Source organism: Falco peregrinus, chromosome 3 (genome assembly GCF_023634155.1).
Source record: "Falco peregrinus isolate bFalPer1 chromosome 3, bFalPer1.pri, whole genome shotgun sequence".
Taxonomy (NCBI): domain Eukaryota; kingdom Metazoa; phylum Chordata; class Aves; order Falconiformes; family Falconidae; genus Falco; species Falco peregrinus.
The window spans coordinates 6,923,738-6,943,135 of NC_073723.1; the positions used below are offsets into that span (position 1 = coordinate 6,923,738).

The window sequence follows — 19,398 nt, forward strand, 5'->3', positions numbered from 1 at the left end:
CCTGAAGCCCATCTCAGGTCCCTTCCAAATGGCATTACACTTATCAAGTTCTGTTGTGCCAGGAAAGTAATGAAGTTGTTTTGATAACTCTTCCAGCCACCATCTTGTCTTTGCTATCATTACAGTGATTGCCTTTCACAGGTGGTATTTTGAAACAAGATTTAGAAAAAACATACAAGTAGGTAATGCAAATTTCAATAAATATAAAATCAGTGACAACTAAGAAGAAGCAAAACAATGACCCTAAATACTTCTTTCCTAACTGCTGGTTTTCAGCATACTCTTCTTGAAACAACAGCTTCACTCAGGAAGCTACATTATCGCAAGAAAGATTCAAGGCTTGGTGCTTATTATACCCCGATCTGATTTCAGACCTTATGCTTTGATATACCTACCTTTGAGAATCTCCTTCTCAGATTTTATCAAGTGTTGGGCATGCACCTATGTGTCTGGGAACAGGCACAGGACAGGGGGATTTCATTCAGACTGAAGAAAGTATGAGATAGATAATGCTACAGTATACTTCCACTGAGCACCCTTCAGTTGTTAGGAGTTTACATTTCCAATACAGTCTGCAAAGTAGAGAAACAGCAATAATACTGTGTTTTTCCTTTTTGCTTGGGGAACTTTGCCAATAAATAAGCAGTAGCAAAAGACCTTGGTGATGCTTTAAGTCAAGCAATGATCTTACCTACTGTTCATTTGAAAGTTTTGTTTTAGATAAACAGGTAAGGTATTTAAAAAGTCACCGTTTAATAACCATATACCAAAACGACTATTGGGGAATGGACAGATTATTTCTTGTGAGGAGTGTACAGTGTCCACAAAATATTTAGCTTATCATTTTGCAAACCAGGATCTTACGAAAAATATGCCTTTTAAAATTGTGATTTGAAGCTTTGTGGTAGGCATTATTGTGGACAAATAAGTATGTAACTCAGAATCATCATTTTGGGGTTTGAAATATATTCATGCACAAGTAAATATGATTTAGGATAATAAAAATATTTTTAATATTTCTAGAAACAACATATAGTTGAACGGTAAAGGAAAAATGCACATTTTGGGATCTGCTTCGAGTCAGCAAGCATACAGTCTGTTTTTGTTTGTTTGGTGCTACAAACCTGGAAGCCTGTTTACATATCTTAGGCCAAAAAAGACTCTTTGATCATATTGCCACACATCTTGACGTTTTATTCTATTACTCTTGAATTGTGCTGTATGACTTGCTGAAAAAATATTATCTTGATTTGTAGACACCTGTCTACAAGTACACATATATGTATACATATATACATATGTATATAGAGACAAAAAATTGTAATTAAAAGTAGTAAATTCTCCTATTATTGATGTGTTCTTCAGATCATTGTGAGAGACTCAGAAATGGAAACAGTATAACATTGGTCAGTTCAGTATAACTTCAGTCAACGCAGTACTTATCTACAGTTGGTCAAGGGGTAACTAAATAAGTTCAGACATCAGATTCATAAACCGAACCAAATAAAAACAAAAAGACCCCCCTCCGTAGGTCCCTCTAGCATCCCTATTCTAATCTGACAGTTGCAGATGTTGGGGCTGGCGGGGAGGTGAGTGTAAAAGAAGCAAAAATCACAGTGGTCAGACCTGCACGCTCTCTCAAAACAGCATCTCCTATTGCCTCTGAGATAAAGTACTTGGGTAGACAAACTGTTGGTCTCCCCTGCTAGAATATTTCTTATATGCTTACTAGCCTAGAGCTGAGCCCAGATCAATTAGTTCTGTGGAGGGTAAGGGACAATTCATCCATATGACAAACTCATGTTTCCAGGGCCAGAGCTTTTATTCCTGCCTATCTCTGTGCAGATCTTTTGGAACTGCAGCACAGTTTGAGTGCCTCTGAAACAGCAAAAGATATCACACACAGAGACAGATTTCACTCAGAAGTTTCTGGTGAGAGAAAAACCAATTCTTATTGTGAGGCCTTTAAAATAATGATGGATTTACCAGTTGTTCCAGGGATTGATTAAAATGACAGTGCTTGAAGTTATGATGTGATAATTTCTGACCTGTGGATATAACTGATGACTTATAGTAACTTCCTGTAAACCTCTATCTCATTTTATGGAACAGCCAAATGACAGGGTATGGCAAACCATAAAAGAAGCGTTTGTTTCTTTTCATCGGGCTGAAAACCTGCAACTCAGCTGTTGATCTGGAGAACAGAGAGAGAAGAGCAAACAAAGAAATTCTATGTGCTCTGAAATCCAATTCTTTGTGCAGAAGAAAGATTGCAACCAGTTCTCCAGATTTGTCTACAACCTAGCATATAGGGCACAGGAAATGTAGAAAGTATGCATAGGAAGGAGGCACTTGAGCAAACAGCTCTGGTTTCCAGGACAACCTCCTAGGTATGGGGAGATGTAGGTGGAGGGAATTATTTTCCCTGTATTGTGTTTGTCTCAACAGAACCAAAAGACTAAGAATTTTGCTGAACCTTGCCTGAATTAAAACCAGATTTACCCTTACCTACTAAGTCAAAATCAGCACCTGCAGCTGATGTCAGCAGTGTTTTTCACAATGTCATTCTCTAGAGAATTTGTAACAATAGGCAGCTGAACACAAGAACCAGATGCTGGAAAACAGGAGATAAGAAAAGTAAATGTCATTTGCCTTGTTTAATATACAGTCACTTAGGTTACCATCACACACTGAGTTTGGTTGTTTAATTAAGTTTGTGCTGATGTCACAAATTCAAGTCAGGTAAACACATTGCCATTTAGCACATACATAAAACTTTTGATTAAACACACATAAATAGAAAATTAAAGCAATGCAGATAGTGCTACTGCAATCCACATTGAAGAACTACTGCAGTTATTAAGATATCTTTAGCGTTTTTAATTAGTTCAAATGCAAATCAAGGAGAATACTGGCGGAGCTGCTGGTGGTGCTCTATCCTAGCTGCTGTAAATCTCACAAAGGTCTGAAATCATACAGTGGGGACACCGGTTGATATCTTACCTGCCACTAGCACTCAATGTGTTTTCCGTGAGATTTTAGGGATGGCTAGGATGCCACAAGCTCTTATTTCAAGCTCATTTCTTTCAATTTTTATATTAATTAATTTTGTTCTAGGTAATACTCATCCATCCTCCTTTGCAAATACTATCTTCTTTCCCATCTCTATATGCATAACCTTATTTACTTGGAGTAAGCTTAGAGTGATAATTACAGTCAAGTTTCCTGGGGTCAAATCAATTTATGATTTAATACCTATTGGGCAGACTTGGAAAACTCAATCCTTTTCTATGCCACAGCTTCAGAATAAATAGCATAGTACAATCACCATATATGAAAAGAAATTTGATGTAAATAGGCACATGGATTTGTAAATGTGACATACACATGAACTTGTGTTTTCCTGTATTATGCATGTAAAGTTCCTAGGCTTTAGCTAGAAACTGTGATGAAAAGAAATTTGAGGAATCCTAAAAGTACAGAAATCACGTTCTCTCCTCTTACTTGGGAATAGCTCATGCTTTCCTGTTCCTTCCCAGTCCTTACTATTTATGCTTATTGCTTTTATATTTAGGAAGATATAAGCACATTTGAAAGAATCATACTAAATCTGACAGTTAATGACACTGTCAATGATCGTTTATGCCATGTACAGTCTATCACGGTTTCCTTGTACATTTCCCAGAGTCAGTAGGTTGGGATATATTACAGGTAAACCCCAACATTTTATAGCTGTCAAACTACTATTATAATGCTTCATTATGTTAAATTTATGAAAAGTTTTTTCAATCTGAAGTTATACATGGTTTGAGACTTTTGCCTTAAGCAATAAAGAAAGCAATGTTATGGAAGAAAAAGACTTCGTAGTGAAGGCAAAGTTGTGACTAGCCTTGTGGAAAACACCTTAACTGTACCACGACCTAAGAGGCTGAACATACAGCATTTGAGGGGGGTGGGGGGTGGGGGTGGGTGACAAAGTTTTCCATCTGAAGCATAAATTGCACATGAAACATAAAAAGAACATAGATGTGTTCGAATAGCTGCATTATGCTTCAGCAAAACCTTAAATAGAAATATATTTAGTGTAAAAAGACAGTCCCAATGTAACTCTTGGTTCAGCTTTCATTTTCACAGGGGATAAAAAATAATCTGTGTCTTTTGTAGCTTCCAGTTTCTCCTGCTGACTTATAATGCCTCAAACCAAAATAACTAGCACCATTTACACTTTATGTTTTAAAGTTATGCCCTCAGCAACTGGCAGAAAAAAATCCCAGCAAGCAAACCCTAATGTCCTCCTTCAAGAAAGACCTTTGAATTGCACATACTAAAACAAAACCCTATTCCAGCCAAAATTAGCAGAGATTTTGTAACAGGGTACTGCTCTAAACATCTAAAATACGTATACAGGCATCAACAAACGTAAGATTTACCATTAGCATTTTCAGTGTTTTCTGTAAATATAAACACAATCTAACTTTAGTGGTGAAGATGGAAAGGAATAACAGAGAAGATTGCAGTAGCCACCTTAGAAATTGATTTATGCAACTATAATATGAAAGAGGAATTAAGATTAGCATAGCGAATTTACAGACACTATGAAAATACCTTCACAATACTACAGGATGAATTTAAAAAATACTGTAAGGACATTAAAATTCTCTAATGTAATTTGTAGGACTTTTGCTCAAAGAACTTCCTTTCTTCTACTTATACACAACAGTAACTAGCAAGTAAGGATGAACACCCAAGTGCAAGTACTGCACAATATAAAGGGCAATGTTTTTGACAGTGAACACAGGAAGAAAGGTATCACACCATAGCTATACCTGACCTGTGGGACCCAGAACCACTTCTCCATGCCAAGAAAAAACTCAGTTTTGCATCTTGCTCCCATTCTTCCCTGTCAAGGTTTGAGGAGAGCAAATAAAAACAGTTGAGACAGATTAAAACCTTTGTTCTTTATAATGTGTGACCAGGATTTTAGTGAGTTTAGAGTTTCAGGTGTTTGAGCCTGGGCCTGGGTATGCCCATGAATTCACTTGTTCTCCAGGTCATATATTAATAATGCCTATCTGATAAGTTTATGACACAACTTAAAAAAAAAAATAAAATATCTGACTATAGAAGTCTGTATTTGTGGCCTTTGTCCCCACCATGTGCATCTGCATTCTAACGGTGATTGCAGCTCCATACAATCCAGCACCCTGGACATACTCTTGAAGAGGCTTGCTTGTGTTCTGGCAGCAGTTTCACCACAACAATATGGAAATCAGCATCGTCTTCCTCTCCCACTAACATATGTACCAATTTAGTGACACTGAAAAGAGATAATTTGACCCCACCCCAACATATCTTCACTTAAAAAGGAAGGAAAGAGCATTGTTCACACTTTATACAGGGTATTTACAGACAAATAGGGGCTGAGATAGGATGGCCATGGGATATCAGGATTCCTCCCTGGAAACAACTGTGTGGGTGGAGGCAGTGGAGGTAAGAAATCTGTAATAGCTCTTTTTCTATACTGTGATACAGAGGCATATTTTAAACCAAGTTGTAAGCATTAGTACAGTACCTACTACAAAGTAAACATCAATCTACCTTCTCCTTGACGTGTCTTCATCCTTCCTTCTCCCTTATCCCCCTCCACAAGAGACATCATACCTCTTTTCTGGATTTAGGTAACTAAATAAATGTTTTCACTGTATTTATTCCTAACAATCTTGCTAGTCTTAAGTAGCTCATCTTGCTCTTTTTCCCCCCTTTCTTCTGCAACAATAGTTGTATAGAAAGGAATTGCAAATAAAAGGAACTCTAAATGAAATCTGGCAATTTCTTGCTTCTAAATGGAGAAAATTCATTCATATGTCTATATAATTTTTTAACTGTGTCCATTGATTTTCCCTGCTTCTATTGATTATATGTCTGCTTAACCTGAAAAGAGTTACTCTTAATTACAAAGCGTGGAGAACCAGATCACCTGCACAGTTTTCAGGAAATTTAGTTAATTAAAGCTGAACTCAGAAGAAAAAGTCGAATACTTTTAAACATGGGCCTTAGAGGAACTGTTTTCTAAGGTAATTTTTTTCCAATTTTTCTTCATATTTTGCATTCTATACCAATCCCTGAACTTGATAATTTATGAGATATATTTTCCCTCCAAAGAATGCTGATACCGTCTCCACTGTGTATAATAATAGCACTTTTGAGAGAAGTTATGGATTAGACTTGGACATACTAAGAATGCATATTCAAATAATACGATATATATTGAGTGCCACATGAGGGTGAAGCATAAGGTAAAGGAGCAGGGTACTTAATTTAGAGGAAATAGAATTATGCTGGAGAACTTTGAGATAATCTGTTGTTTGCCTACTCACTTACTTATTGGAAATTGCAGTAACAGGGACCCATGTAAATTTATGTCAAGATTTCTTTTCAGAACATCAAGGTCTCAATTATCACATCACATAAAAATTCAGTTTCACAGAACTGGATATAAAGGCTGATTAGAGATGCACACTTTTCCTATGTAAATACAGAAAAAAGATTGAGAGAGCATTTTATAAGTATGTCCATATTTATAAGGCATACATTGTTACAGAAATAGCTAATTATCACTCTCATAACCATTACCAATGTCTTCTCTGATGATCCTCAGGAAAAGTTGCGTTGTGAATGTGTATAGAAGACTATAGAAAAAGAAATGTGTTCAAAAGAATATTAAGAAATCAAGATACCAAGCAGTGCATCTTCTAAGTTATGTCTTCATTCCAACATGTTTCAGATGAATTGATACTAGGTATTGAATGGAATAAGGATGACATTCGTTATCAGTGTGGCCACTATATACTGAGTAACTTATTATCTGATATGGGAGGGAGGTTGGTTTGTTTGTTTGCTTACTTTTATCAAAGTATTTCATGACTGTCCTCTGACCTGCCAGCTCTTCACAGAAATTACAGAACAATTTTTGATATGAGAAAGGATACATTTGACAGGTTCATTTTCCACCCATATAGAGGTTTTGCTTGCTAACCTACCCCACCACAAATAGAGACAAAGGATCACGTAGAGTAAAACAAACCAAATATTTCAATAGGAATGACTTTCTGCTGACAGTAAATGGTGGCCCTCCCTGTACCTGTTGAATCTGTAAAATGTAGAGGGAAATCACAGCAGTCAAAGATTACCTTGGATCAAATGTATGAATACTATTTTTCCAGTTTGAATATCTGAGCCTCCTTCACACACGTGAAGTTTCCTAATTTAAACCAAAACAAAACAGTTTACTAATTAAAATTTCTAGGATGTAGAAAAAAATTGTACTCCTGTTCCTTGGTGTTTGTGAATAAAGGCCATGATATTTTGTAAACTCATAACACACCACATGTTTGGACGTGATTTTCTTTAGGTAATTTTCTGTAGGCTCTTTGTAGAACAATTAAAATTTCAAAAGATGAAATCATCGTTTACATTATAAATTCAAAATATCTAAGCAGTTTATGGAAGATTACCAGTCATAGAGAAACACAATACAGATTGATCAAAATTAAATTGCAGTTTCTTTATACAAATGTGTATGTTCCTATCTTCATCTGTTTTGCATAAACATCTACAATCTCATGGGGAGTTACTGTGTCTCATAAATTAAAAGCATTTTTCCTAATCATGTAACTCCAATATAGTGAGAGAATGGTTTGATTGTTCTTTTTTACACAACTAGTATGCTGTTTCTGTAAGATGCTGGATAATGTTTCACTTTATTTATTTATTCTTGAATACGAAAAGGTCCCATTTTTTCACAAACTGTTGTTGCAAAATTACTTCCCAGATTAATGAAGATTCCTTGAATACAAAGTGCAAAACAAAACATACATAGGAATTAGAAATTGTTACAGTTCAAATAAGTGGTAGTTTGCAACTGTACTTCAAGTGATCTTCTTATAGTAAGTTGGCAATAGGAGGTGAAACTCTTCATATTTAGGAAATCACATTCTATTCCCATATTTATCATGCTTTAAAACTCTGTTTATCATTTGACAGAAACATGAGATAAGTAGGAAGCTTAAAATACCTGTAACAGTTTGAGTTACCTTACATCTTTGGAGATGGTTTGACCAAAAAGATAGAATAAATTAACCTGTTGTTCAAGGATCTATGTATAGTTGAGGAGCAGGGTAAGGGAATGGCAACAGACAGATGTGATTTTTTTTCCAGAACCACCCATTAGCACAAAAAAGATCATTGCTCCTACTACTTGTTCGTCATCACCCCATTTCAAGACCCCATTATCAACCCTGGATTACCAGCAGAGCTGCTCTTATGAGCAATCAAAATAAGGTTGGCAAGCTAACATTTACATTCACAGCCCAGATCTCTGCTACACTTCTGCATCTGCCTTCTTTTGGTATATAGGACCTCTTTTCAGCAGATGACCAGCTCTCCAAACTTAGAAAGAGTTTGCAGGAATAAAAAATTTCAAATAGCAAAATTTGCAACCTTTGCAAGTAAAGGGCAAACTTTAATTCAGTTTAGTGTCTGACAGATTCTATAGGTAGCAGAACTGCCTGGGAAAAGAATTTAGCAGGTCTTCAAATATGAATTACATTACCACCACACTTTCAACTAAAATTATATTAAAATAACATTCCAGATATAACTTCCAATAAATGCAAATTATCTACTTATTATTTCCGATAAAATTTCATGTATACAATATTTTCCTACTTAAACTAAGATATTTTTTTCTGTTCTAAATCAAGACAAACAATATAAAAATTTAATTCTACCCCTACCCCCTTCTTTTTATTATTTTCCATTTCAGAACTGTGTAGTATTTTGTTTCAGTAATGTCTACTTTTTTTTAAAGTGGGAAACTTCCAGTGTCTCTGGACATGTCCCATTCTTCCCATGCATAGCAGTCCTGATGATTAAAAACCAGGGCTCCTGTAAGTCTCTTCCTTTGCAGTCTGCCAGGCAGGTGGATGGAGATAATACCTTTAGGCCAGAGTCCAGTTTAATTCATATAATAATAAGTAAGTTAAATAAGTGTTGGAGTATATACACATGCAGGAAAAATACAAAAGCCCTAGGGAAACTGATGGAAATTACTTCAAAAATACAAGAACTTCATAAATACAGGCAGAATGTGCAGCTACTCAACATCTGAGAATTTACATTTCTAATGTAAGCAGTTACATGACTAATGTTGGTACTATAAACAGTTTAACAAATTACTGATTATTCAGTGACAACTTATTATGTGAGAATCGAGTACTTCCTTGTATTGTGTTGAGAATATTAGCTTCACGGAGGCTCCAACCTCCCTAATGCCTTATGTTAAGTGATTTCACTTCTCCTGACCCATGGGATTAATCCCTCACTGAGTTTCCAGACATGGCTCTTGCCCTGGCTACTCCCCCGGCTGGATGGCTGAGGATGTTAAGGGGGCAAGTAACAACACAGGACATTGTAACAGGTATTTGACATTTTAAAGACTCAAAAAGAAGCTGGCCTGTCTTCATGAGAAAACTGGGCTCAGGTGCTAGTCATTAGTCCTGAGATCTGATTCTTATTAAGCATATTTCAAAAACCTACTACCTCAAATAAAAAGGACAAAGCTATATTTATTTCACAAGATGAGGAATATTCTCCACAAGAATGAACGTGTGCTGATTTGTAGGGATAGGAAATTGTCCTGTGTGGCACAAGCCAGGATCATCTGACTAAAAGAAATACACTGTATTTTGTACTCAACATACAAAATAAGTCTGGTTTTTTTTTTTTCCTGAAACGAAGAATCAAATATGTAAACAAGATTCAAATATTTTGAATGAACTTTGTATATTGATTACACATTTCTCCGTATTCTGTGTCAAAATACCCATACAATATTTAAATTTATTTTCTCTGTATTACCTGTAGAGTTGGCAAGTTACAAGGATTTTTTTTTGGGTGCTGTGTGCATGTTGCATATAATTCTTTCAAACCATTGTATAGAATCCTTAAGAATTTTCACAGATATTACAGATATGCACTGAATATATTAGGTGCTAAAACTCTTTGGACAATTATCTAATCCAGTTAATCCTCTTCTAGAGTCAGAAGACTGTAACAATAATCAGATTGCATTGGGTGACTAGTGTTAGGCTACAGTGTTAAACTAGAGAAAAAATCAAAGTGAAGGAATTTAAGAAAATCCACCCCAACCCGGCTTCATACAAATGGAGTAATAAAAAGATGCAATGGCTCAGCTATGAAATATGGACATAAATACTGGAATACAGAAACAAGGAAACAAGGAAAGTGGCAGCATATAATAACTTGTCTGGCCATAGTGTCCATCTAGAGTAATACCTTTACTGATACTGAATAATATTTTCTCAGGTGGATGTCATACTATATTTTTCTACTCTGAGAAATAAAAAAAAAAATGCTGGGATAAGATTATTTCTGTCCCCATTTAAAAACCACTCAGGTCACTGATCTGTGGCCAGATGTGACTGTAAGCATATATCTGAAGAATATATACTACAGATGCTCATAAAAAAGGTACTGTGGGTCCCTGTAAATGAAATTAGAGGAATAAACTTCTAAAAAAGAGTGCTATGTGAGAATTCCTAGTGGCTGGGTTAGCTTCAATGGCTTGCTTCGACTTTGGTATTAGGTTCTTTTTCATAATGGTGCTATAAGGCAAATTAATCAGTGCCTAAGTTCACAGGGACAGAGTTTTGAACACTCATGAAGAGATGTAGTAGGAAAAGGACTGTTAAACACCACGCAATGCTTTGAAAATTTACCTCCTGGTGTTCTTGAAAATTATTTCTCCTGTGTAAAGAGGACTAGAAGGAAGTAAGTAATTAACTGACTTAAGATGTTCCTGAAGAAATAAAATAAAAAGAGGGGAAAAAAAGAATATAACTAGAAACACAAATTGGTTAAATCAGAACCTTTGTAGGTGAGTTTGGGAAGTTCAGAAGCTATAATCCTTAAAACCCATTTCTTCTACATTTTTACAAGGTAACTTGTTACCTTACCATCAATCAATAAATGGGAAGACAAGTATTTTTTTGCAAATAGAAACTTGGGGATTCTAGACCCATCATCTTCAAAAAGGAGACTTCTGGTGATTTCTGGACAGGTTATTCAAAGAGATGTCTTTTCTTGGTTTAAGTTAGTCATTTTAAGCACTACTCCAATATTTTCTACCTTGCCCTGTGTCCTTATGAGTTTTATTAAAGCTATTTTTTGTATATCACTAAATCTCAAACTTGCAATTTATTTTACCAACAGTGAAACAGAAGATAACCACAACTGACCTCAATGATAGTCAAGATTGTACAGACTTACTCATATATGCTGAATGATTTGGTCTGTAATTACAATGCATGTATTTATAAAATTCTTCTTTTCTACCTCCCTGAAGCTACACACTGACCAAGATAAAGGAGATGGAAATTTAAAATACATATTAACAGGAGATGGGGCTGGCAGTCTGTTCATTATAGATGAAAATACAGGAGATATTCATGCTGCAAAGAAATTGGACAGAGAAGAAAAGTCCCTGTATGTGCTACGTGCCAAGGCTATAGACAGAAAAACAGGAAGACAAGTGGAGCCAGAGTCTGAATTTATCATTAAAATCCACGATATCAATGACAATGAGCCAAAATTCACCAAGGACATGTACATCGCCAGTATTCCGGAGATGTCTGGAGTTGGTAGGTAAAAACTTATCCTTACATAAAATATAAAAGGGTTTGAGTTGATTTGAACATATTTTATTACTAGAGGCACTTAATACTAGCTTCTGTGAATATCCATGGAACAATTTTTCTTGCAAGTAATGTATCATAAATGATTGGTTTCTGCTTTTATTTATTTCTTTCATCTTCATCCACTTTTTAATCCTTTTTCCACACTATAAGCTACTCATTACTCTTTTAAGCCCACTGGAACCATCAAGGAATGTTGCATATATGCTTGTCTTACCAGTTACTACATAGTTTTGCCACAGCTAAGATTATCACTTGCATAAAATGTATCCTCTTTGTATGTGTAAAGTCTAATTTACCAAACATTTCTGTACCTTTAGAAACAAATTTAAGCACATAAGTATGTAAAACAATTAATGTATCAAAATGATGCAAAATATGTTCTTATAAATACCTAAATATTTACTTGATGTGGTGTTTGTTTTGATTTATTTTGGGTTTTTTAATTATGTTTTCTCTTTGGTATCAATATTAGTAGTTTTTGCTGTTGAGGTTTTTTTTTTTTTAAATATGGACTTGTGTGATTGTTTGGGTTTTTTTTTTTTAAGATACCAAACATGTGAATTCCTTCTCCAAAGAAATAACTCCTTCTGTTTAAAAAATATTTTTCTTCATGGACAAAAACTTACAGCTAGTCACAAGTGCTGCACTGAAAAGTAAAAATGTCAAATGACAGTAGAAGACAGGTGAGAAATATAGCATCAAAGGAAATTAATTCTCTGACTTTTGTTCAAATAATATAAAAAGATAGACAATATTCACCAGCACACATTCATCAGAAGTTGTCATGATTACCTAAGTGCTCCATTCTTTTACAGCAGAGACAGTCTCTCTAATGAGTAAGCATACAATACATAGGCTATGGGAAACAACTGACAGCTAAATTCTCAGAAGTTATTTACATTAGGAATTACTGTAATGGTTTGCAAAATCAGCTTTGGATGATGGAGAGACAATAAGACACCAATCAACATTTGTGATTAATCTGTATCTTTGCAAAATAATTTCCAGAAGCTAATAATTATCTCTGAGAGCACTGGCAGAGATACAGCAAAGGAAGACTATTTTATAACTCTCTTTTATAATCACAACAAGGGAATACCTACATGACTAGGTATAATGCAAAGAGTTCAAGAATTGTTCTTTTAAAGATACCTGGAAAATAGAGAAATCCTTTCCATTCCAAATTTACTTTGCTGATAATCTGTGAAGGAGAAATGCTGGCAGTGCACATGTCGTATTTAATTTGAAATACATATTTTAAGGAAGGAACTCTGTAGGAATAGATAGGATAAAAAGTGTGATGTCCCTGTTTAACCTTATCACTTAGTCCAACTTCATTAGAGTCCATGGAGAAGTATGAACAGAAGAGAACAGAATAACATCCAGTCGTTTGGCACTGCTTGTGAAATTTTAAGTCTCTGAAATGTCTATATTTGATGAGGATAGTGTAAATACCTCTTTAAGCTGAAAAAGTGTCAATAAAAGACCCAAGTAAAGGGGAGGTTTACTGTGAAGAAAGAATTAGAGGAAAAGGATTTAAATAGTAAAAAAAGCCCCTTAACTACCAATATGAAGACAAAAAAAAGGGATCTGAATTACTCTTTTCTCTGTTTAGTTGACATTTCTATGTGGGGATATAAAAACTATGCTGGAATGGCAATTCTTAGCATTGAATTTGAGTAAAAGTAGTTTCGTAATTACTTGAGGTAGCAGAGCATAAGAACCCAAATCCAAATCAGCCCATTCAAGAAGCAGAAATTCTGTATTTCTGAAGTGAGTAATAAGAATGTTAATTCAACACTCAGGATGTACAGATAGGCAAATAAGGGATAAACAAATATATTTTTTCTTGGAGTTCCTTTGTCCCATTCCTCAGATAAGGAAGCAGATGCCATAACTGGAGGAAGTAACTTAGGAGTGAAAAGGTGAGATACTTGCCATAAGTGGAATACAACTTACAGGTGAGCAAGTGGTACTTTTTTAAACATTCCCATACAGCACACAAGAGAACACATAAAACAAAAAATGAAGATAATATAGTTCTAGAAATATCTAGACAAAAGAAAGCTATACAAGCATAAGGCAGCAAATATGCACTAGGCAGCATGTATAAAAAAATGCAGAGAAAAGAGGAAAAGAGAGAGACTGACAAAACTTAAGCTCAAACAATGGGCTGTGGAAGTAGCTCCCGGTTCATACTTTCTACGGTGGCTAGGATATCCATTAAAAAAAATCTCCAATGCATTATAAAAATGGCATTTAAGCAGTTGTAATTATTATTCATTCAAGAGGTAAGATTTAATGAACAATTAGCTTTTCTTTTGTCTGGATATGCGGTCCAAATAATTCTTTCCTGAACATACTGTTTATTGCAGAACATCACAAATTTACAGAATTGTCAATTATGCAAGTAGGTTCATTACACCTCAACACTTAATGTCTTCAGTGGTTTTAGTATATATTGCTGTTTACAGATTAGAAAGGTGTCAAATAGAAGTTTAAAAGTTGAACTTGGTAAGGAAGTAGGACCAAACCTTTTAGTTGCTTCCAGACTGTAGAATTTAAGATGGAATTTGAAATCGGAGGTTTGTGTAAAGTAAGTCATGAAAGAATAAGAAATAGAAGTTACTGAGTGCATATTAGGATTATTGCTGCTGTGAAAGTAAGTAAATCTAAAAGAATAGTATAAAAAATATACTGAAAATGAAAAGAAAGAAAAAAGACAGATCACAAAAGTGCATTTCAGAAAACCAGAAGACTTCAGAATAAAAACTCAAGTGGCTCTTAATTCTATGTTTCTCTAAAACAAATGAAAGAAAATAAGAATAATAAAATAAAACCAAGAATCTCTGGAACAAAGTGATCATCTTTGGTAAGACCAAATCAAATGAAAAGATCAGTGTAGCTCTTGATTACCTGCATAAATACTTAGGATGATGAAGGTTATTTGTTACAACTATATATACACAGATTCTTGCATACCTAACCAAGTAAGTTTTCTGACTGCAAACAACTACATAATTATATTATACATATTTTAAGAAATATATTCATGAGAGGCAAGTAAAAAATTTGTGGGAAAATCTCTTTCATCCTATTCTTTTCTTCCTCCCAATTTTGTGTCTTAAAATATATTTTTTTTTACCTGTTATGTTTATTGTTTGCGAAGTTCAACAAATATGGCAATGGATATTTATGAAAGCTCAGGAAAATGTCACTAAGTTTGAGAAACTGAAGAGGAATAATCACTAGCAATGTTTCTAGCTCTGTGTGTATCTGTTAGTCAAATGACATGTCATACTACATATTTCTCACTATGTTACTATTGGAAGAACTAGATCTAAAGCACACAAGGGAAGATGATAAGTCAACACCTCTGACAGAATGTGTGATTTTCAATACCAATCAGCAAAACTTACTCATGTTTAACTAGTTTGATAGTTAAAACAGTGAAAGTATAACATGGATTTTCAGCACAACCTATCCAAGCCCAGAGGGAAATATAAATGCTTATTTGTGCACTAGTTTGTGGTAATCCTGTTGTCATATCTACATTGTAGTCATGCAGCTATACATAAATTAGCCTTGCTATGCCTAAATGGGATCCAGTCATATCTAACAGCATTATGGGTATACCTAAAATGCTGTGTAGCAAAGTTAGTACTGGAAGCAATCAAAACCACTGAAGTGAGCTGACTGCAGTGTCATTTCAGATAGCTTTTATGGAAATGATCATGCTAAATGTTCACAGCGATATTAACTTCAAAAATAAAAGGAGAAAGTTAGTCTAAGAGATATCAAAACTCAATAACAGAATTTCTCATTAAAATCAACTGAAGAACTGGAGGATAATAACTGCTGTAGATATATTTTTAGAGTGCTAAAATTAACTGGAAGAATCCTGAGATTTATGTCAGACTAGGTAAGTAGATTCAATAAAAAATAATTCAAAAAAATGTGAAAAAGATGCTAGACAGACCATAAAGGTTAATCAAAGCATAATACAGAAAATATAGGAACAAAAATGTTCAACATCTTTAACAGAATGTCAAAGCTATAAGATACAGTCTTGGTCACAATGAAGAACATATGGATTTGAAGCATGACCTGTTCTGATTTGGCTGTATTTTAGAAATATTTTAAGAGGAAACTTCAGAGAAGCTAAATATACATCTTGAGCATAATCTTTTAATTTCCTCTTCATGTAGAAGGGAAAGTACAGCCCTGATCATACTTAAAATCTACTTTCATCTTCAAGGCTTAAATGAGTCAAAACTATGATCGAAGTATTTTTCCAAGTGAAAAATGATTGCTAAAAAGCAAAAATAAAACAAAATCAAACCTAACCCTACACCTCATTGTGAAAAATACTTTTGTCAGTATATAAATAAATTTATTAAGAAATCTTTAAAAAGGGAAGTTAGCAATGAGATCTCCAGTGGAGTTCAATCCCTTTTGACACCTGGGTCAATATTGCATCCTTCTGTACCTTCCTTGCTAATTTTAATGAGTAAGGCTTACCATCTTTTCTTATTAAACATCTTAAGCGTGCAGCTGATGAGTATTTCACAACTTCTTTTTAATCTTTGAATTGATCCTATTAAGAGAAGGGATAATGCCTAATTTAACTTAGCACTCGTTTCTTCCTACTTAACTGCTACTTTCTAGATTTTATGGATCTAACCAAAGGCATCCCCTAGTTCAGAATTTCTGCATGACAAGATTTGTATGATATAGAGTGCCATATTTTAAATGGCTAAATTTAAAATTTATAATTTTTCCATTAAATTACTTTTATTGCACATACACTCAGAATAAAAGAGTTTTCCTTATGGCTGAACAGTGAAGCTTGATAGGACATTATATATGAAATATAAATATAGCCATTTTCAACTCAGGCATACAGGATTAGAATGTGCCTAAACGTGCCTAGTATTTAACAGATACTCTAAGATATATATATATATAAAATAAATATGCACAGATTAAAAGAGAGAAGAAGAGATGAAATTGCAGTAAAACACACAGGGTAATATGCACTAATACTTCCATTTTTATTACCATGCTATTGTCTATGAGTGCAGTAGTATATACTGCAACATCAATTACATAATGATTGTGAAGGAAGTTCCATTATTGTTGCTCACTCTTGCTACAGTATTGCTTGGGAATCTGTAAGAATCACAACTACTACTGGGTTTAAAGTAAGAGTGCTTTGTGATATTTAGTTACATCACATTTTCAGCATCACATAATCATAAATGTATTTCTCAAGAACAGTTTGTTAGCTTGTATAGGAAGCTCTTACAAGACTAAGTAGGCCTTACAATTAAAAAAAAGAAAGAAAAAAACAAAACAAAACAAAACAAAAAAACCTGAACCAAATACAGGAACCATCACATTTTCTATTTTTGAATTTGCTTATGTCAGTAAGCATTAACGTACAGATGTGTGTAAACGACTAAATGGAAGCAGCTCTCATCTTTCATATTTCAGCAGGAAATAATTATATTTTCCTCTCTGCATATTTTCCCTCATTTCAGCTGCTTATTAAAAAAAGCTGTGAATGACTGTCTTGACTTTGCCACAAGCTTGTGAAAACTGCTTTGCTAACTTGCAAAATTCCAGAATGATAATTATTAACTTATACTCTATTTTTAAATGAATTGAGTTATCTTTATATATAGAGGAAGATATATTTCAAATAAATATTTCACCTGCAAGTTCATGTTTTACTGCACTTAAAATACAGCATTAGAATTCCTTTTAGTCAAACTAAGCACAGTGGCAGAAATCCTGTAGATAGAATACTTCCTATATTTCTGTCTGCATTTGCCAGTAGAACTAAAGAATTTCAAAACCTCTGTAGAACCTGCATAGGATTCTCTTCTTTAAATCCAGTATTTTTATCCTTCTTAGATTTACCTTCTTTATTATTTTTATGCAAGTCTTTATAGTGAAAACAAAGCCACCCTTCAATAAAATACAGATGAAAACATAAAATATGAGTTCAATGCCTCATAATATTTTCTTAAAATAAACCATCTAGGTGAAAAGGGAAAAACCTCATTTTGTTGAATAGTTAAAAATATAAATCTACTTTTCCAGTAAAATTGGTGTATTTTGTGGTTTTGTCAGTTCTGCACATGCATTCTGTTAGATACATGCATAGCATTTTTATTTCAATAGGCTTGCATTACATTTTTATTAGGATAGCATATAGAATTCTTTACAAATATTTTGTATTTGACATGAGGTAGAACTTTTGCAGAAGTGTATGAGTTGGTGTTTTAAAAATTTGTATTTCCAGTTAAAAAAGAAAAGAAACATTAGAACACCAAAGGAATCTTACTTTGATCATGAGGGTTTTTTTCCTTAAATTATTTTATCATTTGTATAAGTATGTATATAAAATATGGACAGCATTTTCCTAGCAAAAAAGAGGTCTATTGTGCAAGGAACTTACTTACTACAGCTCTGATACTATGAACAGGTTATTTTGAATTTCTGCAGGTCCAGTGATTTCAAGCTGGATGTTATGTAAGTGTTAGGATCTCACTGCACCAACTTTATTTCATGATTAATGTACACAATTACTGTAAAATTTAAATAACAATTTACAATTACTGCTTTTTTCCTGAGGATAGATAAACAAAATCATAGTTAATGTAGACATTTTGGCTCTTCAAGAGAAAGAAGGAAACCATTCTCAGAGGAAAGATCTATGAGTTTACAACACTCCCAACTAATTATTTAAGCTCGAGAAACAAATAAACATACTCGCTGATCCAAAAGAAATACAAGTTTCCTTTTAGAATCCAGAAAGCAATTTAACTATTTTTTAACAATAACATTTTGGGACAATATTGTTGTACAGCTCTATTCAACATCCAAATACAACATATGAAATGCAAAGTAACTATTGAATTCATCTATTTGTTTTTCTCTTTCAGAGCTTTGTTGATTTTATATTTAGTCATTTTATCCATTACTGATGCTGCATTATTCTGTTACTGACTGAAAAAAAGATAAACACTTAAAAAACTAATATAAGAAATCACATAAAACCTAATATGTATATATTATGTATATATATATATGTATATGAAGGTAAAGAGGAAACTTAAATAAATCATGTTTATAAAATTTGGGAAATTCCTCATAAGTCATTAGAAATACTATAGTTCCTTTAAAGTTTATGCAGAATGTGTTAATGTCACACCTGAAAAAATCGAGGGACTGCACATTCAGAAAAATGAGGGACAAAAATCAGCCTTAACAAGATTCAAAGCAGTACTTCTGAAGAATTTAAATAATCCACAAATTTAAGATTTATAGAACATTTTAACACTACAGAGAAGCAGATCTCAAGCTACAGCCAAAAGTAGTGGTGCTCTTTTTCTTCTTTTGGTGTCTCTGCTCCTATTTGTGCTGTCTTATGCCTTACCCAGTTTCCTTCTAAACATAAAAGAAGAAAGTTTAAGGAGCTAATTCATCAGAAAAATGGATTGTTCAAGGTCAATATTCTTTTTCCACTACTGTTTTTCCCTTGGAGGGATCACATGAAGTCAGATGCCAGAGCTGGTACTACGGAAGCGACAGGACCATGCAAAGCATAGCA

General features: G+C 34.0%; 1 protein-coding gene across 1 annotated transcript in view; it reads left to right on the top strand.

Moving 5' to 3' along the window:
* The window catches only part of CDH9 (cadherin 9), a 67,099-nt gene that overhangs the window by 12,349 nt on the left and 35,352 nt on the right, over positions 1 to 19,398 (top strand). Inside the window, exon 2 of the mRNA XM_055800866.1 lies at positions 11,426 to 11,720. Within this exon, the coding sequence (XP_055656841.1) occupies positions 11,426 to 11,720 (295 nt within the window). The remainder of the gene's footprint in view (positions 1 to 11,425; positions 11,721 to 19,398) is intronic.